The sequence below is a fragment of the Lepus europaeus genome, chromosome 7, assembly GCF_033115175.1.
Source record: "Lepus europaeus isolate LE1 chromosome 7, mLepTim1.pri, whole genome shotgun sequence".
Lineage (NCBI taxonomy): Eukaryota > Metazoa > Chordata > Mammalia > Lagomorpha > Leporidae > Lepus > Lepus europaeus.
In genome coordinates, this window is record NC_084833.1 from 84,538,735 (window position 1) to 84,566,201 (window position 27,467).

The 27,467-nt window shown below is 38.6% G+C and overlaps 2 protein-coding genes across 4 annotated transcripts in view; one reads left to right on the forward strand and one right to left on the reverse strand.

Moving 5' to 3' along the window:
• Positions 1-26,274, forward strand: part of CEP57 (centrosomal protein 57) — a 69,890-nt gene extending 43,616 nt beyond the window's left edge. For both annotated transcript variants that reach the window (XM_062196903.1, XM_062196902.1), the window contains exons 7-11: positions 7,822-7,929; positions 8,473-8,550; positions 12,945-13,180; positions 14,592-14,736; positions 17,467-26,274. In XM_062196903.1, coding sequence (XP_062052887.1) covers positions 7,822-7,929; positions 8,473-8,550; positions 12,945-13,180; positions 14,592-14,736; positions 17,467-17,697 — 798 coding nt within the window. In that variant the 3' untranslated portion in view covers positions 17,698-26,274. The remainder of the gene's footprint in view (positions 1-7,821; positions 7,930-8,472; positions 8,551-12,944; positions 13,181-14,591; positions 14,737-17,466) is intronic.
• Positions 22,344-27,467, reverse strand: part of MTMR2 (myotubularin related protein 2) — a 106,559-nt gene continuing 101,435 nt past the window's right edge. For both annotated transcript variants that reach the window (XM_062196900.1, XM_062196901.1), the window contains 3 exons: positions 24,592-24,705; positions 23,038-23,214; positions 22,344-22,505 (listed from right to left, as the gene is read on the reverse strand). In XM_062196900.1, the coding sequence (XP_062052884.1) occupies positions 22,344-22,505; positions 23,038-23,214; positions 24,592-24,705 (453 nt within the window). The remainder of the gene's footprint in view (positions 22,506-23,037; positions 23,215-24,591; positions 24,706-27,467) is intronic.

Here is a 27,467-nt window from a genome sequence, read left to right on the forward strand (position 1 = left end):
ATCAACCCTTTATCTGTTGCATAGTTTGCAAATATTTTTTCCCATTCTGTCGCTTTCCTATTCACTTTCCTGACTGTTTCTTTTGCAGTACAGAAACTTCTCAATTTGATGCAATCCCAAATGTTAATTTGGGCTTTGACTGCCTGTGCATCTGGGGTATTTTCCAAGAAGTCTTTGCCTGTGCCTATATCTTGAAGGGTTTCTCCAATGCTCTCTAATAATTTGATGGTGTCTGGTCGTAGATTTAAGTTTTTGATCCAAGTTGAGTGAATTTTTGTGTAAGGTGAAAGGTAGGGATCTTGCTTCATGCTTCTGCATGTGGAAATCCAATTTTCCCAGCACCATTTATTGAACAGACTGTCCTTACTCCAGGGATTGGTTTTGAATCCTTGATCAAATATGAGTTGGCTGTAGATGTTTGGGTTCATTTCTGGTGTTTCTATTCTGTTCCATTGGTCTATCCATCTGTTTCTATACCAGTACCATGCTGTTTTGATAACTACTGCCCTGTAGTATGCCCTGAAATCTGGTACTGTGATGCCTCCGGCTTTGTTTTTGTTGTACAAGATTGCTTTGGCTATTCGAGGTCTCCTGTGTCTCCATATGAATTTCAGCATCATTTTTTCCAGATCTGAGAAGAACGTCTTTGGCATCTTGATTGGTATTGCATTGAATGTATAAATTGCTTTTGGGAGAATGGACATTTTGATGATGTTGATTCTTCCAATCCATGAGCATGGAAGATTCCTCCATTTTTGGTATCCTCTTCTATTTCTTTCTTTAAGGTTTTGTAGTTTTCATCATAGAGATCTTTAACGTCCTTGGTTAAGTTTATTCCAAGGTATTTGATTGTTTTTGTAGCTATTGTGAATGGGATTGATCTTAGAAGTTCTTTCTCAGCCGTGGCATTGCCTGTGTATACAAAGGCTGTTGATTTTTGTTCATTGATTTTATATCCTGCTACTTTGCCAAACTCCTCTATGAGTTCCAACAGTCTCTTAGTAGAGTTCTTTGGATCCCCTAAATAAAGAATCATATCGTCTGCAAAGAGGGATAGTTTGAGTTCTTCCTTCCCGATTTGTATCCCTTTAATTTCTTTTTCTTGCCTAATAGCACTGGCTAAGACTTCCAGAACTATATTGAAGAGCAGTGGTGAGAGTGGGCATCCCTGTCTGGTACCAGATCTCAGCGGAAATGCTTCCAACTTTTCCCCGTTCAATAGGATACTGGCCGTAGGTTTTTCATATATTGCTTTGATTGTATTGAGGAATGTGCCTTTTATACCCAGTTTGCCTAGGGTTTTCATCATGAAAGGGTGTTGTATTTTATCAAATGCTTTCTCTGCGTCTATTAAGAGAATCATATGGTTTTTCTTCTGCAGTCTGTTAATGTGGTGTATCACGTTGATTGTTTTGCGAACACTGAACCATCCCTGCATACCAGGGATAAATCCCACTTGGTCTGGGTGGATGATCTTTCTAATGTGATGTTGCATTCTATTGGCCAGAATTTTATTGAGTATTTTTGCATCTATGTTCATCAGGGATATTGGTCTGTAATTCTCTTTCAATGCTGCATCTTTTTCTGGCTTAGGAATTAAGGTGATGCTGGCTTCATAGAAAGAGTTTGGGAGGATTCCTTCTTTTTCGATTGCCCTGAATAGTTTGAGAAGAATTGGAGTTAGTTCTTCTCTAAATGTCTGGTAGAACTCAGCCGTGAATCCATCTGGCCCTGGGCTTTTCTTTTTTGGGAGGGCCTTTATTACTGTTTCAATTTCTGTGTCAGTTATGGGTCTGTTTAGGTTTTCTATGTCTTCCTGGCTCAATTTAGGTAGGTTGTATGTGTCCAAGAATCTGTCCATTTCTGATAGATTTCCCTGTTTGCTGGCATACAAGTCCTTGTAGTAATTTCTGATGATTCTTTTTATTTCTGTGGTGTCTGTTGTTATGTTTCCTTTTTCATCTCTGATCCTATTGATTTGGGTCTTTTCTCTTCTTTTTTTAGTTAGTTGGGCCAGTGGGGTGTCAATTTTGTTTATTTTTTCAAAAAACCACCTCCTCGTTTGGCTGATTTTTTGTAATGTTTTTTTGGATTCAATCCTATTGATTTCTTCTCTGATTTTAATTATTTCTCTTCTCCTACAAGCTTTGGGTCTGGTTTGCTGCAGATTTTCTAGATCCTTGAGATGAGTTGAAAGTTCATCTATTTGGTGCCTTTCCAATTTCTTGATGTAGGCACCTATTGATATAAATTTTCCTCTTAACACTGCTTTTGCTGTATCCCATAGGTTTTGTTATGATGTGCTGTTATCCTCATTTACTTCCAGGAAATTTTTGATTTCTCTTTTAATTTCCTCTATGACCCATTGTTCATTCAGGAGCATGTTGTTATATTTCCATGTGTTTGTACGTGCTCTGGGGATTCCCGAGTTGCTAATTTCCAACTTCATTCCTTTATGGTCTGAGAAGCTGCATGGTATGATTCTAATTCTTTTGAATTTGCTGAGACTTGCTTTATGGCCTAGTATGTGGTCAATCCTAGAGAAGGTTCCAAGTACTGCTGAGAAGAATGTAAAGTCTTTCTGTGTAGGATAAAAAGTTCTGTAGATATCTGTTAGGTCCATTTGAGCTATAGTATCATTTATTTATTATTATTTTTTTTTTAATTATTTTTTTTTGACCGGCAGAGTGGACAGTGAGAGAGAGACAGAGAGAAAGGTCTTCCTTTTGCCGTTGGTTCACCCTCCAAGGGCCGCCGTGGTAGGCGCGCTGCGGCCAGCGCAGCGCGCTGATCCGATGGCAGGAGCCAGATACTTATCCTGGTCTCCCTTGGGGTGCAGAGCTCAAGGACTTGGGCCATCCTCCTCTGCACTCCCTGGCCACAGCAGAGAGCTGGCCTGGAAGAGGGGCAACCGGGACAGGATCGGTGCCCCGACCGGGACTAGAACCCAGTGTGCCGGCGCCGCAAGGCAGAGGATTAGCCTAGTGAGCCGCGGTGCCGGCCTATAGTGTCATTTAAATCTACTGTCTCCTTGTTGGTCTTCTGTCCTGATGATCTGTCTATCTCTGAGAGTGGAATATTGAATTACCACAGTACTATTGTATTGGGGTCTAAGTCTCCCTTTAATTCCCTTAACAAGTCTTTTAAATAAACCGGTGCCCTGTAATTCGGTGCATATGCATTGATAATCTTTAAATCTTCCTGTTGAATGGATCCCTTAATCATTATATAGTGCCCCTCTTTGTCTCTCCTAACAGTTTTTGTGGTAAAATTTATGTTATTTGATATTAAGATGGCTACTCCCGCTCTTTTTTCATTTCTGTTGGCATGGTATATCTTTTTCCAGCCTTTCACTTTCAGTCTGTGTGTATCTTTGTTAGAAAGATGTGTTTCTTGTAAGCAGCAGATATGGGTTTTGTTCTTTAACCCAGTCAGCCAATCGGTGTCTTTTAACTGGGTTGTTCAATCCTTTAACGTTTAATGTGACTATCGATAAGTAGTAACTTTGCCCTATCATTTTTGGGTTTCCTGTGATTTTTTGCTGTGAGGTTTCCTTCCTTTACCTTCTTTCATATTGGTGACCGCGTTTCTGTGTTTCTGCGTGTATCGCATCTTCAAGCATCTTTTGCAGGGCTGGACGAGTGGCGACGAATTCTTTCAATTTCTGTTTGCTGTGAAAGGTCTTTATTTCACCTTCATTCACAAATGAGAGCTTTGCAGGATATAATATTCTGGGCTGGCAGTTTTTCTCTCTTAGTACCTGGGCTATATCTCGCCATTCCCTCCTCGCTTGTAAGGTTTCTGATGAGAAGTCAGCTGTGAGTCTAATTGGAGATCCTCTGAGAGTGGTCTGATGTTTCTCTCTTGCACATTTTAAGATCTTTTCTTTATGTTTCACTGTGGTGATTTTAATTACAATGTGTCGTGGTGAGGATCTCTTTTGATCATGTTTATTAGGGGTTCTATGAGCTTCCTGTACTAGGATGTCTCTGTCCTTCTCCAAACCTGGGAAATTTTCTGCTAGTATCTCACTAAAAAGGCCTTCTAATCCTTTCTCCCTCTCCATGCCTTCAGGAACTCCTAGAACCCAAATGTTCGGTTTTTTAATAGTATCCTGTATATTCCCGACAATATTTTTTAGATTTCTAATTTCTTCTTCTTTTCTTTGGTTTGCCTGTTTCCTTTCCTGTTCTCTGTCTTCTAATTCCGATATTCTCTCTTCTGCTTCCCCCATTCTGTTTTTAAGGCTCTCTAATGAGTTTGTTATTTGATCTATTGAATTCTTCATTTCATATGGTTTCTCGTCACTATCACAGTTTCTTGTTCTACTAGTTGTTTCATTTCATTTTGATTCCTCCTTAATATTTCATTTTCACGAGAGAGATTTTCTATCTTGTCCATTAAGGATTTCTGTAGTTCAAGAATTTGTTTTAGAGAACTTCTTAATGATCTTACCAATTTTTCGAGATCCGCTTTTTGCAATTTTTCTATCTCATCATCTTCATATTCTTGAATTGGTGTGTCTTTTTTATTTGGGGGTATTATAGTGTCTTCCTTGCTCTTGTTGCCTTGGTTTCTACGTTTGTTTGGCATCTTGGAGGTGTTGCCAAAGAGCTCTGATTCTTCAGTGTTGCCTAGGCTAAGGAGTTTGTTTTACTTATGTAAAGTAAGTGGTCCCTGCTCTTTGTCTTTCTGGGGTTTGTAAGGAGAGTGCAGAGAGATGCTAGTATCCCAGCTGGTTCCCCCCCCCCCCTTTTTTTTTTCCAGTCAGCCTGGTGTAGCTCCCCCTCCCCACCGCGTGAGCTCCGACCACGGTCTAACTTTCACGGCCAATGTCTCCCAGTTACCTTTGCTTCCAGCGCTGGGGCTCAAATTCTGTGGGTGGGCCGTGTCCGTGGCGCGCCTCCGAGCGGGTCCGGTCGCGGCGCGGCTGGGCGCTGCTAGGTGCGGCTCAGCGCGGCTAGGTGCGGCTCGGCAGGGCTAGGCCCGCGCGGCAGTGGGCCACCTTACTCTCCCAGTAGGTCCTCCGTGTTGCATCCACTAGATCCGGAAGAGTTTCCTCTGTAGTTTTTTCCTCCGAGACTCTTCTTCAGGGTACAGTAACTCCACCCTTGTTTAAATTTCTTTTCCCAAACTGTTGTGTGCGCCCTCACTCTTCCGCCATCTTGGCTCCGCCCCATTTTTTTAAAAGAAATTAATAGACTGAAAAACAGACTCTATACATAGTAATCATGTAAAATTCTTACCATGGGTCACTAACTGATATTCAAAAGCCTTCATAAAATAACCTACATATATGGGCTTCTTTTCTTTAATGGCCTCCAAAAACCAAAATAGAGGTTGAGTAATGAGCTACAAACTCAATAGAATACAATTTTTGTGGGTTTTTTTGTTTGTTTTTAACTGATTTTAACACGTCTCTGCCCTGTGGCAGGGGGGCCATATAAGGACTGCAGGCAGAATCATTTGGTCTGGCCTTGTGAAGACAATCATAAGGAGACCATGAAATTCACCAAATCTATATAGCAGGCTATTAATTTTTAAATTGATAATTTTATATGACCTGCAAGTGACATAAATATCCTAATGGTCCTTGGCAGAAAAAACGTTCCCCAACCAGGCCTTATGCATTTATTTGTTCAAATAATTCTCAAATACTCCTTTGCCTTTCTAGGATCTTTAAATTTTATGACATTTACATATATATTTTCTCATATTCATGCAAGAAGGGGTTCCCGATTACAAAATAATTATCAGTGGAGCATTGCAGTTCAATCTTTGGCTAGATACCTTCAGTGTCCTGGGCTCACCTCATATGTGTAATTGCAAGAATATAAACATTTTATCATCTCATTTTATCTGTTTCTTCAAGTACTTCTGTGAATTCATTGCCGTAATATATTCTGTTAAACCTGACACACTGTTCTAAATATTTACCTTATGAATTTATAAGTGTATATGTTTTTTCCTATCAGTTTGCTTTTTGAGTTATGTAGTCTTTTTTGTTTCTGACCACCATTAGGCTTTTTTGGCTCATTTACATTACGGTAGGCCAGTGTATCTTGCCATTTCCTCACTTGGAATATGCAAGCTTACAGGTGGTGCTTTATATACATACAAGAGCACTACAAATGTTTGTAAAGTTCATGGAAAATGGAATTAAAGTTCGTTGTGACACCAACATTTTTTTTAATCCATGCATAGTTTTTTCTATGCAGTTTTCTGAAGACCCATTCTATATATGCTTGGGTTACAAAAAATGTTTGCAGCATATCAAATTTAGCTTTTAATTCCATTTTCAATGAACTTTCTGAAATTCCTTTATATATAAAATACAGAATTTAACAGGGTATTATTTTGTGAATTTTTCAAATTCATTTATTATTCATCTTTCATTTAGCTGACAAGAAATAGAAGCAAAACCCATATTGCTGGTGATACATTATCAGTAAAGGTGTTAAGTTCTGATGGTGGATGTTATTGGTGGATCAACAGTGGCTAGAGATGTAATGCCAAGTCTAGCTAATTGTAGTTGTTACAGTCTTGGGCAAGTTATTTTACTGCTCACTAATAATGTGATCTTCATTTCACATCATCTTAGCATGAGGAAATCAAAAGAGATAAAAGACAGTGAAAGCACTGTAAAATGTTAGCACTCTGAAACACAAATATAAGACAACTGTTGTGAAGAAATAATTAAGCTGGAAGAGCAGTTGTTTTCTTGTGTGCTCTTGATACTCACTGGCATCATAAGTCTTCCAGACCTATTACTTGAATCTAGTCAGTTTACTCTGAATAAATCAGCATTGTTGGATGTGTGAGAGTATATAGATGCTCTGGAAGCTAGAGAGATGTATCCCTTTGTCAGTGCAGTCATTATGGGAAGAATTGGTAACAGTCTTTAAACTTAAGCCATTGGCTCTGAGCGTTTGTTTGAACTCCATCACAGTTTCTTTTGGAATACTTCTTAAAAAAATTTTCCCGGGGCTGGCACTGTGGCACAGCTAGTTAACACCCTGGCCTGAAGTGCCAGCATCCCATATGGGCGCCAGTTCTAGTCCCGGCTGCTCCACTTCCAATTCAGCTCTCTGCTATGGCCTAGGAAAGCAGTGGAGGATGGCCCAAGTCCTTGGGCCCCTGTACCCATGTGGGAGACCCGGAAGAAGCTCCTGGCTCCTGGCTTTGGATCGGTGCAGTTCCGGCCGTTGCGGCCATCTGGGGAGTGAACCATCAGTTGGAAGACCTCTCTCTCTATCTACCTGTCCTCTCTCTGTGTAACTCTTTCAAATAAATAAATCTTTAAAAAAAAATTTCCCAACCTGGAAAAATCAAAAAGTTTAGATAGTAGTCCAACAACCTGAATTCTTCACAGTAAACTGCAGATGATTTTGAGGATTTTTTAATGGGAGATTGAAAGTTGACTTATGAAAAACAGTCTTTTTTTTTTTTATCCTTTGAAAATGTGGAATTTGTACCATTAAAAATTGTGTATTAATTTTAATGTAGTTACTAAACTTCCAGAAAAAAGAGGTTGAACACATGCTGAAATAATTCAGTACTTTTGGGCATAAATTTCTGATTTTTGCATCATAATTATATGCATTCTCAAGAGGAAGAAATTTTACACTCTTGACAGATTTGAGCCTGGCACCGTAGAGGATGCCAGTTTTTAAAAAGCAAGAATTTATCCGTTTGGCGTTATATACAGCTTTCAGAAGGTTACTCTTACTGGTTTTTACAGGATTTTAATGACAAATCTCAAATTTGAATCATAGTTTTTATTTCAGCAGCATTAACTTGAGGCATTCATGTTTTTCCTAGTTGCAAACTGGTCTAGAAACAAATAGACTTATCTTGGAAGATAAGACAACTCCATATGTTCCTAGTGCTAGAAGAATTAAAAAAAAGAAGTCAAAACCTCCGGAAAAGGTATGACATCAAAACCAATCAGGCAAAGTGGCTGATTCTTTGCTTTAGTTTTGTGGAAACATTCATAAACCATCTAGTACTATAACCCTAGCAGAGTAAATCTTTCGCTCCTTTTTTTTTTTTTTTTTTTTTTTCCATTTGGCAGCTGGGAATAGTAGTATCTACTCCTAAGTTTGTCCCCTAATATTGAAATGATACATACGAAAACATTTGTAACTACAGAAGAGTGGTACAAATACTAGCATTAGTGTCTAATGTTACATTAATTAATCCTGTGCTTTTAAAAATGTTTTAGTTATATACTGTTTATTTAGAATGTAATTGCTGCTTTATCAGGTAATATTTCCCTACCCACCCCTTACCTTTCCTAAGCTTGGATATACATTGACAAATATTAATTAACTACTAGGAACTCCCTCTGGACAATGCCAGTATCAGTAATGGAAGTAATAGTCTAGTAGTAAGCTGTCAGTTGAGCTTATTTGTATATCAGTTTTTATCATCCTGTAAATAAAATAAAATTCCCATTTTCTTTCCATTCAGAAAGGCCCTAGGAACTGCTTTGGTACACAGCCGCACTATAGATTATGCTTGGGTGATATGCCATTTGTAGCTGGAAAGGTGAGTTGATTTAACTTGATATTTTTTGTACAACTTAATACATCTTCTAATTAAATGCAAATTTTTGCCTGTATGACTATGAGTGGTGGAAACGTTTGTTTTCTCCCATATCAGTGTAGATCATGCAAATATAACAATGAGAATGAGATGGGGGAAAGTTGTATGGAATTGGGGGAACAGGGAGGAAATGGGACAGAGCATGTGTTGATGGTAAGTAGAAAATCACAAAAACTCTGGTTTGATGAGGATACCATAGGACTTAATGGAAATTTGTAGCATTGGGTTTTTAATTTCAGCTCTGTTGATTTATATTTACAAATGGATAGTTGTATGGATAGATGTCCTCCCCTCCAGATCATACCTAGGACTGATACTTAAGAAAGTGTCACACATAGACATCAGTCCTTTCTTCCTTAGAATGTAGATAGTATTTGTGTCAGATAACAGCCCGTGCTGAATGATTGCTAAGAAAAGAAACACATACTTCTTAGAAGTTTATAGTATTTTTGTGAACTGTGTGTGTTGCTGGTTGTTTCATGTTTAGATGTCTTGAATACCTAACTAAATTGTCAGTGGTGTGGGAAATGAATGTTCTTTGAATTTTAGCTTTGTTAAAGGTTTTTATGTTTTGGTTTTGTTTTTAATCCTCTGGGAAAGCTTAAAGAATGAAAAATTTCCACACTTTTCTGTTTGTACTTTGTTAGATGTGTTAGGTGCAAATCACTTACCAATGATTTGTGCCATTGATGTCATTTCCCCCCAAAATTTAATCTCTTGTTAAATTACAAGCCATCTTTTGACCTGTTTTTTTTTTTTTTAAGTTTGTACTCCTAATGAGCTCTTTCTTTTTCCTTTTTTCACCATAGAGTCTCTGTAGTTTTAAAGGGCTAATTAACTACAATCAGAATCACTGAGCATGCTTTCTGAAAAATTAGATTATGAAGCCCCTCAACAATTCTGCTGAGTCAGACTTAACAGGGTGTGAGGTCTAAAAATGACTTTTGTTTTCCAGTCCCAGTCTGATGTTCACTTAAATTTGGGACTCACTTAGCACAGTTCCCTATTCATTGTTTTCATTCACAAAATTCACTGATGGTCGTTTACTTTGCCTTTGAATATTTCTGCTGATGAGATCTCTTGATACCTCAGATCATCACATTTCTAGACATCTTTATTTGAAAGTTCTTCCTTCAAGTAAGTTGAAGCCTTTCACTTTATAAATTCTACTCATGATCTTTGCTCTTAGGAACTCACAGAACAAATCAACCATACAGAAAAATTATTTTGGAACAGAACCTTATTTTTCTTAATTTCTTACTCTAGATTATAAATAAATATTTCCTTTTTCTTTAGCTGTTCAAATTAAATGTGGTCCTTTCTTGAATTTCTTCTTCACCTCATCACTCCCTTCCTAAACTGATACAGAATTGTAAATATGGCATACCTAGCACATAATGCTTTCACTCAGTGATTCTAGAGTCATTTGAATTAATAGGCCTTTCCCTGAGTCTCTCCCTTGAGTTCTCTGTAGGTACTCTACTTGGGGAGTTGATTTTTATAAACAGATTTTTTTAATCAAATAAAGTTCTTCCAGACTTGATTCATAAAGCCTAGCTCAGGTTTCCATTTTGTGTGTTTTCTCCAAATGTGATTGCCCAATGAAGTCATTTTTAAGAGATTGAATAAAACAAAATCAAACCTAGGAATTTTCAACCTGAGCTCTCCTTTTGAAGTTATTTGTTGTTGCTGTTGATTTCTTCTGAGGAGGAGGAGCGTGGTGGGGGCAAGAGGCACAGAGTCACCATACAGATCCAAGGAGTGGGGTGAAAGCGGACCAGAGGCGAGCAGCGCACAGACTCATTTATTTCAGTTGCTATAGCTATTTATATAGCCAAGGCAGCCAATCTGGTCAAGGGGCGGTCTGTGCACTAACCAATCACAGCCTGTTGTCAGTCAGGCTCTGTTGTCATGTAGTTTCTGAAGCCATCCAATCACAGCCTGTTGCCAGGCAGTTTCTGTTGTCAGCGGCCGTCTTGGCATGACCTTTTCACCTTCTCATTCCACCACAATTTGTATTTTTATGAAAATTTATTTTTATTCTAATAACTTAATGGGCACTTAGATGAATGTTTCTCAAACTGTCATGAAGGATCAGTTTTCATTTTTCATTACATATTATAAACCAGTGTATCTGTAAAATGTAATTAAAATGAATTACTAGGAAATATAATAGACATACAGATTCAAATTTTAAAATGTTTGTGTTTTAATTTGAGAGACAGTGAGGGAGAGAGAGAACTCGTTCCACTGATTCACTCCAAAAATAATTGCAACAGCCAGGGAAGGCTGGGCTCGATTGAAGCCAGGAACCAGGAACTCAATCCAGGTTGCCTACATGGATGGCAGGGACCCAAGTACCTGAGCAATCATCTGCTGCCTGCCAGACTGTACATTAGCAGGAAGCTGGAATCATGCCAATATGAGATGTGGACATGTCAAGTTGCACCAAATGCCTGCCTCTGAATGTTATTTAATAGAGAAAAGCTCCCATTGCTACTTCACTCCCCAGATGTCTGTAATGGCCTCTGGTTGGGTTCAGAGCCAGGAGCTTATTTCCAGTCTCTGCTTTGAATCCAGGTAGCAAGAACCCAGTCACTTCAGGCATCAGCACTACCCCCAGAGTTTGCTTTAGCAGGAACCTGAGGTTGGGTGCAGCTGGGCATTGAACCCAGGCACTCCAACATGGGACACAAGTATTTTAACTGCCAAGCCAAATTCCTGTCCTCCAGTTGCTTTTTGTTAAATTCAACAGATATAAAATTACAATAATAGAAAAATGATAGGAAAAGGAACGTGTACATATAGGCACTTAGTATGGTGAATACTCATTTGTAAGCAAAATTTTGATTAATTCATTTTGAGATGTTGGGTCAGCATTGAACTCCTCAAATAACTTCTACTTTGATGTGTGTTAGCCTGTCACAAAACACAACCAAACACCAGAGTAAGGGAAAGGTTTATTGGGGAAAACCTAGCAGACTGGAGGAAAAGGGCGAAAGGGAAAAGGAGAGTAAGAGAGAAAGAGGAGAGAGGGGTGTAAGAGAGAAGAGGAGGCTAGAGAGAGTGGGCAAGAGAGAGCGAGGAGAGAAGAGAGTGGAGAGGAGCCAAGAGAGCCACGTGTTCAGGAACAGGCCCTTTTAAAACATTGCCGGAGGGCTGGCAGGGAAGCAGGAGCAGCAAATACCATGAGGATGGGGGTGGAGCTTGGCACAGGTAGTTGGGCCATGTGGCTACCTGGCTTTCAGCAATGGCAGCAGCGGGGCATAGGATGTAAATCAGGGTGTAGATCGTGCCATAGATAAAACTGCACCATTTCCCTAACAATGTGTATTAATTTGCGAATAGAAACTAAAATAAGAACATCTGTTCCTCCTAGCGTGATGGTTTCTGAATCTAGCTGGTCAGAATCAACTAGCAGACTTAAAATAAAAATTTCCAAACCATGACCCCACGTGGAGTCATTTTGGAGTGTTGCCTATGAATCTGCATTTTAAGCAGGTTGTCTAATGTGCTTGTGGAGCCAAGTAAGGCAGCTTCTGTTTTAAACTGGAATAGCATGTAGAGGTTGTCCTCAAGCCAAAACAAAATTTTTGAGACTACCAGATTACTCTTTTCATTAATGTGACATATACTTAGTGCTTCATACTACTCATGAATACAATAGTAGTCTCTCCTACTTGGAAGTACACTGTAACAGGTAAGATGGATAATATCACAGAATATTTCAATAAATGCTATAAAAGATTTCAAGTGTTGCCGGTGATGTGAGAATGAACCAGTTGATTATCCAGCAGTTTTTTTTAAAAGACTTAAATAATGTGTTTGAACTAGATTTTAAAGAGTGGTATAAAACTTCCACACAAACTACACTAAGTAAATGTTGTCTGCAAATATTTGTTCAGAAATGGAGAGAAATTTGGAGTTTGAAACGTGAGATCAAGGAGTGTAAGTTGCAGCTAAGTGATGTAGGGCCTTATTTCCAGGGTGAGAATTTTGGACATTATAGTCTGGATTTTACATCAGTAGACTTCAAATAATATCAGAACAATATTTTAGGGGAGTAACTGACAGCATTGTGCACTTAGACTGGGAGCAGGAACACAACAGATTCTTTAATTCATTCTGTAGCTATGTAGGTGAATGCATAAATCAAGTGAATAACCGTAGGTAGAGATATTTCAGAGGTTGACTCTACAGGACTGTTAAGTGATTCACTGTAGACTTGGAGATTTATTTCATAGGTTTGGGGGCACTTATTTTTAGTTCAGGTTAGGGAGTAAAAAGAAAGCAGGTATAGAGGACACAGCTTCATTACAATGTCTGTCTTTCTTCAGTCAACTAGTCCTAGCCATGCCGTGGTCGCCAATGTTCAGCATGTCCTGCATCTAATGAAGCAACACAGTAAAGTTCTGTGCAATGATCGAGTAGTCAACAGTGTTCCTTTGGCAAAACAAGTATCATCGCGAAGCAGTAAAAGTAAGAAGTCAGTAACCCCTCCCTCCTCCAGCATTAATGAAGAGTTGTCAGAAGTCTTACAGACTTTACAGGATGAATTTGGGCAAATGAGCTTGTGAGTTTTTTATTCTTAAATTGCTTTTGGTTCTGAAACTTCATTGTTCTTTTAGCTTCTTCTGACTATTATCCCTACTCTGTTTATTCAACAAATGTCCATGAGCATAATCCTTGTACCAGCCTCCCTCCTGGGACTTTAACACATTTAATTGTTAGGGATAAAATCTGTCCCTTTCATCGCCCCTTGTCATGCCCCCCATGTCAGCAGGAAATAGCTCAGATAATCATCCCACCACCCATCCTGACTTTTGGGTCTAATGTAATCCCGTACAACTCTTGTTTTTGTTTTATAAAAAACAAACTGGGAGATGTTAATAAAATGGTGCAGTCTTATCTATGGCACAGTCTACACCTGACACCATCCTAGGCTCTAACTCCCCCTCCCCCACTGCCATTGCTGGAAGCCAGGTGACCACAAGGATCAACCACTGATGTCAGCTCTACTCCCACCCTAATGGAATTCACTGCTCCTACTTCCCTGCCCACCCACCCTCCCAGCCCCCAGGGCAAAGGTTTAACAAGACCTGTTCCTGAACTTGTGGCTTGCTCTTTATCTTGATCTCTCTCCTTAATGCTCTCCTTGCTTTTCCTTCTTCACTCCTTTCCTCTGGTCTGTCAGGTTTCCCCCACCAATAAACCGTTTCCCTTAAAAAAATGTCCCTTGTCTCCCTTTTCTGATACTGGTAAATGTTTATTTGTACTTAAGGTTTTTTCCTTTTGATAGACAAAAAAGTTCATGGAAAATTGAATTAAAAAGTAAGTTTATTTTGTGCAGGAAAATTTTATGAGCCATGTATGGTTTTCATAACATGCATTTATTTTACAATAACGTTTGAAGACCATGCATAAAATAATTAATTTCAGCTAAACTTGTAATTTATGATGCATCTTAAGAACAAGAGCCGGCACTGTGGCTCAATAGGCTAATCCTCCACCTGCAGCACCAGCACACCGGGTTCTAGTCCTGGTCGGGGCTCCGGGTTCTGTCCCGGTTGCTCCTCTTCCAGTCCAGCTCTCTGCTGTGGCCCAGGAGTGCAGTGGAGGATGGCCCAAGTCCTTGGGCCCTGTACCCACATGGGAGACCAGGAGAAGCTCCTGGCTCCTGGCTTCGGATCAGCACGGTGCACCGGCTGCAGTGGCCATTGGAAGGTGAACCAACTGTAAAGGAAGACCTTTCTCTCTGTCTCTGTCTACTCTGCCTGTCAAAAAAAAAAAAAAGGATACTATTCTAGACTTTCCTTTCTACAAAAATATTTTTGTAGGGGAAATAGAGAGTACATATGTAGTTAACTCTTTGAAATTAAGAACTCTTGCCTCACACTTTTAATTCAGAGCAGTGACCTTTGGTGAGATATGATGGATGTAGCAGTGAGAAAGGAAATTTAACCAGATCCTACTTTTGCTTACAGTGATCACCAGCAACTTGCAAAACTCATCCAGGAGTCACCAACCGTTGAGCTAAAAGATAACTTAGAGTGTGAACTAGAGGCATTAGTGGGAAGGATGGAGGCAAAAGCAAACCAAATTACCAAAGTTCGAAAATACCAAGCCCAGGTAACTCAGTGTTCCTTTGCTCAAGTTTCTAATGATTGAAGGAGGGGAAAGCACATTTTTTCAAATATTTAATGCTGAGAGTAAAAGTGATGAGGTATTTGATTGTGGAAGGTAGTTACTGAGTTCATGGTTAAGAACTGGTGTTAAAAGGGGCCGGTGCTGTGGCATAGCAGGTAAAAGCCACCACCTGCAATGGCAGCATCACATATGGGCACCAACTGTGATTCGAGTCCTGGCTGCTCCACTTAAGATACAGCTCCTTGCTAATGGGCTGGGAGAGCAGTAGCAGATGGCCCAAGTGCTTGAGTCCCTCCCTGCGCACACGTGGGAGACCCAGAAGCAGCTCCTGGCTTTGGATCTGCTCAACTCTGGCCTTTGCAGCCATTTGGTGAGTGAATCAGCAGATGGAAGATAGCTCCCACTCCTGTTCTGCCTCCCTGTATACATAAATATTTAAAACATATATATAAAAGAATTGGTGTTAACTGGTGTTAGTCACTGATTTTATCTAAGATATATTTTTAAATACAAGACCACTTGATTTCTTGGAAAAACACAATTAAAAGATATTTGTTTTGGTGCAGAAAACTATTAATCTGTGCACTCATAGGATGTTCAAAAGCTTCATGGAAAATGAATATTTTGAAATAACTATGCATGAATTTCAAAATTATTCTGCACCAAAAATAATTATCTTTTAATTCAATTTTCCAAAAACTTTTTAAAGACCTTTGTACTGAATATATTTAGTCTTCATGAATAAATGAGATGAATTTAAATGGTTCTGAGTTTATCCACATTAAATCTTTGGAATTCATAGAAACTCTGAATTTCCATAGGACAGCAATGTACATAAGTGAAAAAATTCTTAGTTGTATTAGTTACCCATTAAACTGCCATTTATTTGGTGACTACCAAGTGCAGTAGTGAAGTCACTCCAGGCTTTCCAGCCAAGATGACAGTACTGTTATTGCTGGGGGTAATGGATCGGGGTCAAGGTTGCGAGGCTGAGAGACCAGCTAGACTGTTAGGCTTACCAGGGGTGGTTGACATTGGGCCAAGACATTGTAAGATAGACACATTTGACGTATATAGAGAGATTTGAGGTGTGTTTTGGAAGGAGGAGTATCAAGGCTACTCGCTGCTAGATATATCGTAGAAGGAGAGGAATTACTATAAATGATGGTATCACTAACTGAATAAACACAACTGCCATTTATTCATGAATAGCCATATGATAGGTATAAGGTTGAGTGCTTTGAGTATCTGTTTCATTTTAAATGAAAAGTTTGTGAATTGGGTGTGTTATCTCATTTGTAGATGAGGAAGACAGGGTCAGCTTTTCTGGGAAGAGGGCATATATTCTCAGTGAAGTAACTTGATCAAGGACATACTAAGCTCACTTGTAAATGGTAGAGCTAGGTACTCCCCAAATTGCTGCAACGACCATGGCTGGGTCAGGCCAGAGCCAGGAGCTTCTTCTAGGTTTCCCATATGGGTGCAGGGGCCCAACAAGTTGGGCCGTTTTCCACAGCTTTCCCAGGTGCATTAGCAGGGAGCTGGATGGAAATACCGACTGGGTTTTGGATTCAGAAGGCTTCCATAGCGTAGGCAACTCGTCAAGAGCCTCAGGTGGTCACTGATGTCATATATTGAGTGTTAATTTACAACAGGAAGCACTGTGCACTAACTCCCCATGCAGGACCTCTGTCCTCCATGAGTTGTAAGAGTTAACTGTAAAACTAATTCTCAGTTTGTGTGTGCATATGTTTGTGCAAATTGTTGAAATCTCTGTATAGAGTTTTTCTGTGTACAAAGTTAATTGAAAATGAATCTTAATGAAGAATGGGACTAGGAAGGGGAGAGGGAGGAGGAGTGGGAATGGTAGAATCACTGTATTCCTAAAGTTGTACTTAGAAAATTTGTATTCCTTAAAAAATTAATTTTTAAAAAGCAGAACAGTGGGGATTCAAACCGGTGCCCACGTGGGATGCTGCTGTCACAGGCAGCAACCTTAACCCCTACACCACGCCAAACCCTAACATTTGGATTATTAAGTTCTTTTTCCATAGTTCATGTTCAAAAAAGAAATATAGGCATATTTCTGTAGGGAATAACAGTCTGACCTATTCTTGCACATTACACTTAGTTTTATTTTCTCAAATGGAACACCAACTGCTAGCAGCAGTTGAGCCAAAGTAAAAATGTTTTCCTACTTAGTTATTCTTTAGTAAATGGATTGAGTAAAATTTTTAGTAGTAATTACCATTGCATTTCTGCATCTGGAATTTGCCTGCTCAGATTCAAGACTTAGTTTCTACCATGCCTTTCTCCTCACCTTCCTGTCAGAATTCTTCCTGTATGTTTTTCCATGTCTGATTTTTTTTTTTTTTTTGCTACTTCCATGAATCATCTCCCAAGTCATACCTTGTCTTGCTTTTCAATGAATCCTGCACTTGACAACAACACTATTTTAATTTTGATGCTGGGTGTATCATAAAACTGTTTACTTGTGTGCATATTGTTGTGTATTTGAGGGTAGAATGTTAAATGACTGGTGTTTACAGATGTTTGAATCTTTAAAAAAGTAAACCTAGAATATATTAGTTGTGTTTCGGGTCATTATGAGAGTTATTTTCTAAAAAGGTACTGACTGTAAGAAAATGTTTTCCTAATTGTTAGAAGAAAATGTTTTCCTTTTTTTATCCCCTGCATTTTTATTTGATGTAGCTGGAGAAACAGAAGACAGAGAAGCAAAAGAAGGAATTAAGAGCCACAAAGAAGACCCTTGAAGAAGAAGGAAGCAGTAGCAACCGTTCTGGAATTACAGGGAACACAAATAAGAAGGATTATACCAAATTGAGACCTGGAGAAAAAAGCAGAAAAAATCTTCAGTTATTGAAGGACATGCAAACCATACAGAGTTCATTACAAAGTGGTGATTTGTGTTGGGATTACTGACTATCAGGTCATAAATTTTATTTGGATAATATGTACCTCAGTCAGATGTTGACAATTAATTTTCCAGGTCACATACTATCTTCTGTTGAAATTAGTTAATAGCAAGTGTTAAGAGGCTCAAAGTTTATTACGTAGACTTTGTGTGTTTTTTGCAGCCTCACTAAGTGTTAACCATTTCTGTGGAAGCCAAGGGAATTTTAAAGTTTGAGAAGCCACACAGACTGTTTCTTTGATATGAATTTGCTGTACTGATACATTGTACTTTGTAAACACATTACCAGTTTTTTACTTGTGGGTGTGATTTTTAAAATTAGTTTTTATATATAAATAAAATTGGGTTTAACTTTTTAAAAACAAGTGGCTGTCTCAAAGGCAGTGTTTGCTTAAAAATTCTCATTTTTTTAATCTTTCTCTGACAGAAATTGCCCACTTCCTCTTTCCTCTAGAAACCATTAGTATGCTTTAACTATTTGATGACATAGTTCTTATATTTAAATATTTATATATTTAAGAGAATTGTTTTGGTTTGCTTTTGGCACTTCATTTGATCCATTGTGATCAAACATTGATCAACATTAAATGCATTTGTATTGCTTTTTAATTGTTTAAATTTTTTAAAGTGTAGTCAGTTACCTGTAAAAAATAGTAAAAGCCTTATTAATAATGTAAACTGTGAATGAAATTTTAGAATAAAGTGAGAATGGGAGAAGGGAGATGTGAAGCATACATATATGCTATGTTTAGTAACTGTAATCATGTTATTTAGTCAAGGTATTGTGGTTTTTATTGTAACTTAGAGAACACCTTGAATATCTGCTTTTTTCATATATAGTTTGAGTGCAATATAAACTGTACACACAATTATGTTAATGTAAATCATAATTTTAAGTAATTTTTAGATTTAACATTTTATAAGATTGCCACTGAAGTCAATGAAACAGCTTTTTTAAGGAAACAAACTTTCCTTAACAATCTGTTAATCTGTTAATAAAGGCTTCATTTATTGTAACCTTTGAAAAGTGCATCTCTAAATAGGACAGCATCATGTTGATTGAGAAACTAAAAATATACAATATTTATTTGCCATTCTTATGTTTACATGTAAGTTTATCACCAACAAGATTGAATTATCTCATCCTTGTATGGTAGGGTGCTATGCTAATGAAAACATTAGCCACATGTAAAGAAATTCTTAAATGCTTTTGCTGCAATTTGTTGAGATGAAGTTTTAGGATGCCAAGCATGAGCTGTGTGACTTCTTAGGCACTGTAATACACTTGTTCTACTTTCTAGAGTTAGAGCTGTTAACTTAGCATCCTGATTTGGCAGGATTTGTGAATTTCCTGAAGTTACACATAAACTTTGCCTGTGTGTATGATTTTCTGATGAGCAGGTTTGCAGCTTCATCATACCCACAACAGGAGTCTGAAGGTGAGAATCACTACTCTGGTGACCTGGTAAATATTTCTCCTGTTTTCAGCTGTTAAACTTTTGTCATCTCCTTATTTGAATTTCAGGTCATTAAATTGTCTAAAAGTCATTTGAATTGTAATGTCTCAGAGTTCTAATTAGAAAAGTAAGTAATTGAATGGTGCAAAACTCCTCATCTCTCAACTAGAATTGAAACTGAAATAACCGGGCCGGCGCCGCGGCTCACTAGGCTAATCCTCCGCCTTGCGGCGCCGGCACACCGGGTTCTAGTCCCAGTCGGGGCACCGATCCTGTCCCGGTTGCCCCTCTTCCAGGCCAGCTCTCTGCTGTGGCCAGGGAGTGCAGTGGAGGATGGCCCAAGTCCTTGGGCCCTGCACCCCATGGGAGACCAGGATAAGCGCCTGGCTCCTGCCATCGGATCGGCGCGGTGCGCCAGCCGCAGCGCGCCTACCGCGGCGGCCATTGGAGGGTGAACCAACGGCAAAAGGAAGACCTTTCTCTCTGTCTCTCTCTCACTGTCCACTCTGCCTGTCAAAAATAAAAAAAAATAAAAAAAAAAGAAATAACCATTCTAGCTTTTGATAATTTTTTAAGATTTTATTTGAAAAGTAGTTACAGAGAGAGGGAGAAACATAAAGGTTTTTCATCCACTGGTTCACTCCCCAAATGGCCACAACAATGGCCAGGCGCCAGGAGCTTCTTCCAGGTCTCCCACGCGGGTCTAGGGGCCTTAAACACTTGGACCATCTTCCACTGCCTTCCCAGGCCATGAGCAGAGAGCTGGATCTGAAGAGGAGCAGCTGGGACACAAATGGTGCCCAAATGGGATGCTGTTGCCTCAGGTGCAAGCTTATCGCCCACTATGCCACAGCGCCAGCCCCACTTAGGATGCTCTTGAGGTGAGAACTAAAAACAAGAAACCTGCTACCATTTTATCTGAGAGTTTAAATGAATATGTTGTAGTCTGTCCACTTACATTGTATCAGAGCTTTATTGCAATGCATTTCAAATTTATCTTTGTGTAAAATGCTACAGTACAGTATGTTTACAGGCTGGTGGAAGACATCTGTATTGTTTGTCAGTATAGTACATTCATTGCAGTGCTGATAGTCCTGTACACTGTGCTGTTCAGGCACAAAGTTGAATTTGCAGAGGAATGAGGAGTCAGACAGGTATAACCTCATCCTCTGGGAACCTAACATTTAGAATGGGTAGGGAACCTTTTTTCTGCTGGGGGCCATTTGGTTGATAGAGACCATACAAAGTTACCAACTTAAAAATTAGCCTGCTCAATCTATTGAATTATGAGTCCACCTGCAGTTACCTTGGTGGAGTCCGAGCAAATGATAAGGTTGGACATTCTCTATCCCTGATCTAGAGACTAGGAATCAGTCATAATGGAGTCAGGAAGCTGGAGTTTACATGGGGTATTGGTGAATAGCAGAGTACTATTGGTGAGTAAAAGGTGAGGGGGGAGGGGTAGGCAGAGATTAGGTCTCAGGAGGATTTAGGAGCTTCAGTTCGATAGTCATCTCTAAATGTCGTCCCTGGGAAAGGTACATCTGCACTACCAGTTCAGAGATACACATGAAGTTGTGAAATATTTTATCTATACAAAAGTTCTAGAGTTCCTTTTCTCCTCCTATGCAGAAAGCCATGAGTCATCTTAAATGCTCCAGTGCATGAAGATTCCCTGCTTAAGGTGAGAGAAACCATGGTAAGGTTTTGAACAGTGAAATGATAGGTTTGCACTTAGTTTTCTCTAGTTTTTGAGTGGAATTTAAAGTGGGTGGAAGTGTACTATGACAAAAAGCTTGAAATCTACATTCCTTTAACACAGTAATCAAGTGACCAGATTTTTCCTTGCAATAGATTTCACACAGCAACCAAATCATTTTGGTACCAATTATAATAATTATGTACTAACAAACTATATCCTCATTAAACAAGAACAGGGCAAGGTTCACTCCCCAAATGTCCACAACAGGAGTAGGCCAGGCTGAAGCCAGGGTCTCCCACATGGGTGGCAAGGCTACATGAACTTGAGTTATCATCTGCTTCCTCCCAGGATATATTAGCCAGAAGCTGGATGAGTGCCAGGACTTGACCCCCACTGCAATATGGGAGAGTTGTGTCCTATCCAAGTATGCCATCATGCCCTCTCAAAAATACATGTTTTTGTTATGTGAGTGACAAAATGGCTTCAAGTTGAACATTTCTGCCAAAGACTATATATGTAATATCTTAAGGCAAAGAACTGTCCAAAAAGATCAAGGGACAAGAAGCTCCTTTGTTACAGTATATAACAGATTTTATCTAGAATAAAACAGACAAAAAGGAGTCAGAAACTCTTGTAGCAGGCAAACGGTGAAGCAAGATTTCCTTTACTGTTATTGAGATTAAATACATCTTTATTCTGGCAATATGTTCTTTGGTAAATTTAATCATTTATTGGATTTACATTATTTTCAAATAAAAAAGTACTAAAAATATTTCATGTAAAATTTGAGCACAGTACTTACCTTAGTCAATCCTTTTACATTTTTCAAATAGTGTCCAGAAACCTACCACTTCGCTTCTGTTGTGTTTACACACACAAAATTAAAATATATTCTGTGTTATTTCTGGTAATTGAAGAGTGTGAACCTTTTCTCCTTTATCCCTCTGCTCACCCCTGCCCCAAACACATCCATAAGGCATCATTTTGCAATAGCTTTCTAGTACATTTTAAGTAAATATACAAATAATATCAGCAATAATTTTAAACTGTAACTATCCATAATATCCCGAAGGTTTTGCCTTGCACTATACGAAGAATGTGAATGGCGGTTGAAAGGCCATCAAAATGTTTCAGTTACTACCAAAAAGAATAAACCTATGATAGAGAAAGGGCTATCAGGATTTTGAGGCCCAATCTGTATGAACAATGAGCTCTCACTCATCAAGAGGTATTTTCTAAAGTGACTTTTATTAAGACAGAATCTTTTAAAATTTGCAGGATTGAAATCTTAATATTAGTGTCCTGTGTAATTGCACGTAAGCCACCTATGCTGCTACAGGTCTAAACTCACCCTAAAGAGATTTAAAATAAATAAAAGCAACAAAACTTTATCTCATAGAAGGTCTTAAATATGGAAGACTTAATCTCATAAAGCTGCCACTGTCATAAGTTCGTAGCAGTGATGTCCCCCCACCCCCCCAACTTAACAGTCCTTTCACACAACAGTTTGAACAGGAGTGACACACTGTGCAGGAGAGCTGGCTCTCTCTGATGATGAGGTTGATCGGTTGGAAATTTCTCTCTGTAGTTCCTCTACTTTTTTCTGAAGCTCTGCTCGTTTAGCAAGAAGTTCTTTATATCTATTGTGAATAGGTTCCTAAAAGAACAAGATGATTTCAGTGAGGCAATCCTGAGCAAATCCCATAGTCAGATCATTCTGGACCACCCTCCCTCACCTTTCCAATCCATCAGCAGACATAAAATTCCAGGACTATCGCTGGTAGCTTTCCCAGTGCGCCCAAGTATTCCCAGACAATACCCAACCGTCTAAGTGCTCTTGAACCTGGTACTATACCAAATAGAACAAATAATTGTGAGACAATGTTCAGAATTCCCTGTATTTGCCTATTTTTAGTCTCAGCAGTTCTAAATTGTAAACATTTCACAATATTGTCACAAGGACTAAAATGTTATTAGGTATTCAGTTTTCCTAACCCTGTCTGCTTCATCTTGTTGAAATAAGATCCCCCTAGAAGTTATCTAATATAATTCCAACATTTAATGGGTAGAAAGGAAAGCTGTAAATATCTACAGATAATTTTTCCAGTTGGTTTTAAAAGGCTCAAATCTAAAGAAGTTGCACTGCATGGATGAAAGTTCCCATGGCATAGGATAGGGTGTTTGCATACCTGTGGTTTCATCCGTGGATTCCACCTTATGTAGTATCCCACCCAGAGCTCTAGGTGGCGCATGCTGGCTACTGGATAAAGGACGTGATTGGAATAGCTCCCATAGAGAGGATTAGTGAAGTCTTCCAGCTGGCTATTTATGTAAGACCACAGTGACACAGTCCTTCTAGGAAGATTCTGTAAAAAGCAAAAACAGGTAAGGACTTCTACCACACAAGCTACTTACATTATCGGTGAAATTTTTAACATTTTGTGGTCCTTTATCTCTTTGGAGGGAACAGACTTGGACATTTCACTGATAAGCCCACTTATATTAAAACACAGTAGTAGAAAACCGTCTGCCCACTCTTGAGAGTTAACAGTTACCATATGACCCAGCAAACCTAAGATGTATGCTCGTATGAGAGCTTTTATCACAGATGTTGAAAGCAGCATCATTCATAAAAGCCCAGAAGTGGAAGCAACACTAGGCTATCAACTAACCTACGTAATGAAATATTTTTTAAAAGGATATGGACTGTAATATGGGTGAGCCTTGAAACACTGTAAGTGGAAGGAGCCAGACACTAAGGTCACATGGTGAATGATCACATTTTTAGGAAATTTTCAAAAAAGGGTTAATGTTTTGTCAATAGCTGGGAGATTGGGAGTAACTAACAGGTATGGGCTTCTTTGCACAGCTTTACAGATACCATTTTTTAACCACTATACTGTTATTAGAGTAGATTTTACGATATGCAAATTATATTTGAGTAAACACTTTAAAACAAGACTGTTAAAAGATGAAAGTATCTTATTTTTTCACAGTTCATACTATATTTGGAAACAGTTATTGCGTGTCAGACACTGAAAAGTTTAAAATTTTGAGACCTGCCATCAAAGGAACTGAAAATTTAGGAAGCACTTAATAAGCTTTCCTTTATTTAGTCTTTGCAATAGTAAGTACTATTAGCCTTATTTTATAGAAGTAAAAATTGACTCACCCAGTGTTATTTAGTGACAGATACAAGACTGCAGCTGAATATCTGGACATAAGCATAGTGGCAAGCACTGCTCGCACTTTATAGAAAAGTGAGAGTATAGTGATTCCTTAACAGTGATATCTCTGGGGAAATGGGGTACTAAAAAATTTTTACATGTCATTTCAGTGCTAAGCTTAAGTCATTTGTAAGAAATAAAATGTCTCATTTAATGCAGACTATATCTTCAGATTTGAGCTGCCCACTCAAGTGTATAGCTTCTGCTAAACATACTTTCTGCACCTGCTTTCAAGGATTTCCATCCTGTATAAAGTAATAGATACACTGATCACCACTTATGCCACTTCTCTTTAGCAGACAACACTCCATGCATCAAGTCAGACAGTAGTGAATACTTTCAGCCCTGTGACAGAGGTATTTCAACACAGTTCAGGTCAGATATTTGAAAGGAAGTAATCACATTACAGCATGTAAGATAAAATATGACCCAACATGTCACTCAAAAGAATGTCGAGTTGAAATGTAAAGAGGAGTGAATGGTGGGGATGGAGTAGGGTTACAGCTCATATTTTACCTCTTTTACTCTCTGCTGTTCACTGTTGCAGAGGAATGTTCCAAATAAACAGCTGTAGAGGTGGTCCAAAATGGTAATAAGAAAATATTCATTGAATTCAAATGCGGTAGGAAACTGCAAATTGAACACCAGAAACAGATTTTTTAAGGATGTCCGTATTTGTCATGAGTCGAAGGTATTTCAATAGTATTTATAATACTTAACATTCAAAACTGTTTCTTCTTAGCCATTTATAGCATCTGCATGCCTTTCTGTTCAAAAGTCACTTTTACTTTTCTTCTTAGGTGATTTCTGCCAGAATCTCTAATGGTCTGACCACAGTTTTGCTGTATCATTAACCTCGTGTAAGATTTTTCTTTAAAGACTAACAGTGGCTCGCAAAAACATTACACAGATAATTATGCAAAGCAGATGATCAGATTTATAAGTCAGCCTATTTAACTTTTCCAAGCAGCATGCCCTTGAAGAAAGTCCCTTGGAAACCACTACTATATGGCATCTTTCTAACCAAAACCTCACCATCTAACCCAGGTCAAGGACATGACTAGATGTCTTCAGTATGGGAGAAGAATTACATACCCCTAAAGGGTAAAGAGTTTAGTTTAATCCTTCCTACTTTAGAATTATTCAGAAGTTGTGTGTAAATTTCTACCAAGTACAGGACTGTAAAAAGACTACATGCAAGTTTGTATTCCTTAGAATGATACCTACTAAAATAGTATGAACTGTATTCAAAAGAACAGGGATGAGAATAATCTTGTCCTGAAGTCTGCTAAATTTCAGGAAGCTACAGGTAGGATAACAGCCAAGTTCTCAAATACTAAAAGGCAAATTACTAGGCCTTGAATAAGTTTTGTAGCTGTTAGCTGAATGAAACAGGTGATCAAGTCCCATTTATAAAGTGTGCAGCAAAATGCTTCTAAACAATGGGTCACTGAAGAAATCAAAAGGGGAACGTTAATGAAATGAAACTGTAAACATCAGTTCTAAGGCATTTTTTAGCAATTTGTATGTATATTGAAATTCAGATAACAAATAATGTTAACAGTGTATCCTAAGACCTGGGCAAAGCAGAAAGGGAACTCTTATACACTGTTAAATGGGAATGCAAATTAATACAGCAATTATGGAGAAAAGGAAGTTCTTCAAAAATCTAGAAATTATACGTATATCTGGGAATATATCCAATGAAAATGAAATAAGCCTATTAGAGACAGACCTGTATGCCCATGTTCAATGCAACATTATTCACAACATCAAGATAGGAGTCAACCTAGGTTTCCATCATTGGATGAAGGGATAAACTGTTAAGTATACACAATGAAATGTTACTCAGCCATAAAAAAGATTGGAATCTTGATTATTTGCAGCAAAATGGATGAAATTGTAGGTCTTTATCACTAAGTCAAATAAGCCAGGCACAGAAAAACAATGGAGGCTACAAAAAAGTCAACCTGAACTGAGAGGCTTCGGGGAAGGGAAGATAGAGGGAGGTGAGAGAATGAGTACCAGAAGGGGTAAGTTCTAGTGTTCCACAGTCAGGCAACTACAATCAAGATAATGTGCTAGGAACTGTATAATAAAGAACTGGAGGAGAACAGTTGGAAAATTTAGTTACCTGGCCTGATTTATATTGTATATGTGTTGGAGCACAAAAAAAAATTGACATTTTCTTTGGAAAAATACCAGAAATATATTCACCAAGTGCCCCTTTCAAGGTGTTCACCTTGTAAAGCAGTACATTTATCCAACAACAATGGCACAGTTGCAAAGAGCTTTCCCATTCTCTTGATGGCATATCTGATTTTTCACAGTAGTCAAAAGTTACTTATAAGAATACTGTAATGGTCAATAATGTGTTTTCTCATTGTGGGTCATGTTGCCAGAAAAGGTTTAGGAGAGATCTGTGTAGCTGCCTCAAAAACAATTCTGTTATTCATAGATGTTTAAATCCAGCTGAAAATAGATCCCAGTAAAGAATAAGAGAGGGAAGAGATGTACAGTTTGGCAGACATTCTCACAGACTTACCCCTAAGGGTGAAGCTAAAAACTTGCCACGGGACTCCAAATCCCATTAAGCTGAGTGGTTCTAATGCCATCTTGCATGGTACAGTAATCATTTTAAGTGTGTGACTGATTATATAGGTTGGAATAAGTGTCGACAGGATCACATAAGACCAAGTGTCTGGTAAATGGTAAAAAGGAGAGAATGATCCAATATGGGAAGCAGGCCACACAGCAGACTCTTAGAAAGCCATTCTGATCTGGCTGAAAAGCCCGTGAAAGCATTCCAGGCATGGAAAGCCAGGACACTTATGCAAAAAAGTGTCCCTGTACGGAGATCCAGTACTTTTCTCTAAAGCAAAGTGGAAGTTCTCTCTTACCTTATGTCCCTAAGTACTGACAGAGTTTGTTGACTCAAAAGGCTTCCACAGCCTAGGCAGCTCATGACAAGAGCCTCGAGTGATCACTGACATCATAAATAAGAGTGTCGATTGTTAAATCAATAACAGGAGTCACTGTGCACTTGTTCCCCATGTAGGACCTCTGTCTTTAATGTGTTGTACTATGAGAATTAATGGTAAAACGACTACTCAAACAGTACTCTATACTTTGTGTGTCTGTGTGGTTGCAAACTTTATATACAGATCAACTCTATACTAAGTAAAGATAATTAAAAATGAATCTTAGTGAAGAATGGCATAGGAGAGGGAATAGGAGGTGGGACAGGAGTGGGGGTGACAGGGCAGTTATGGGGGCAAGAACCGCTATATGCCTAAAGCTTTGTCTATGAAATTTGTATTTATTAAATAAAAGCTTTCTAAAAAGGAAACTGCTATGTGATACTCAGAAATTGTTTCACAGCTGTCATGTGA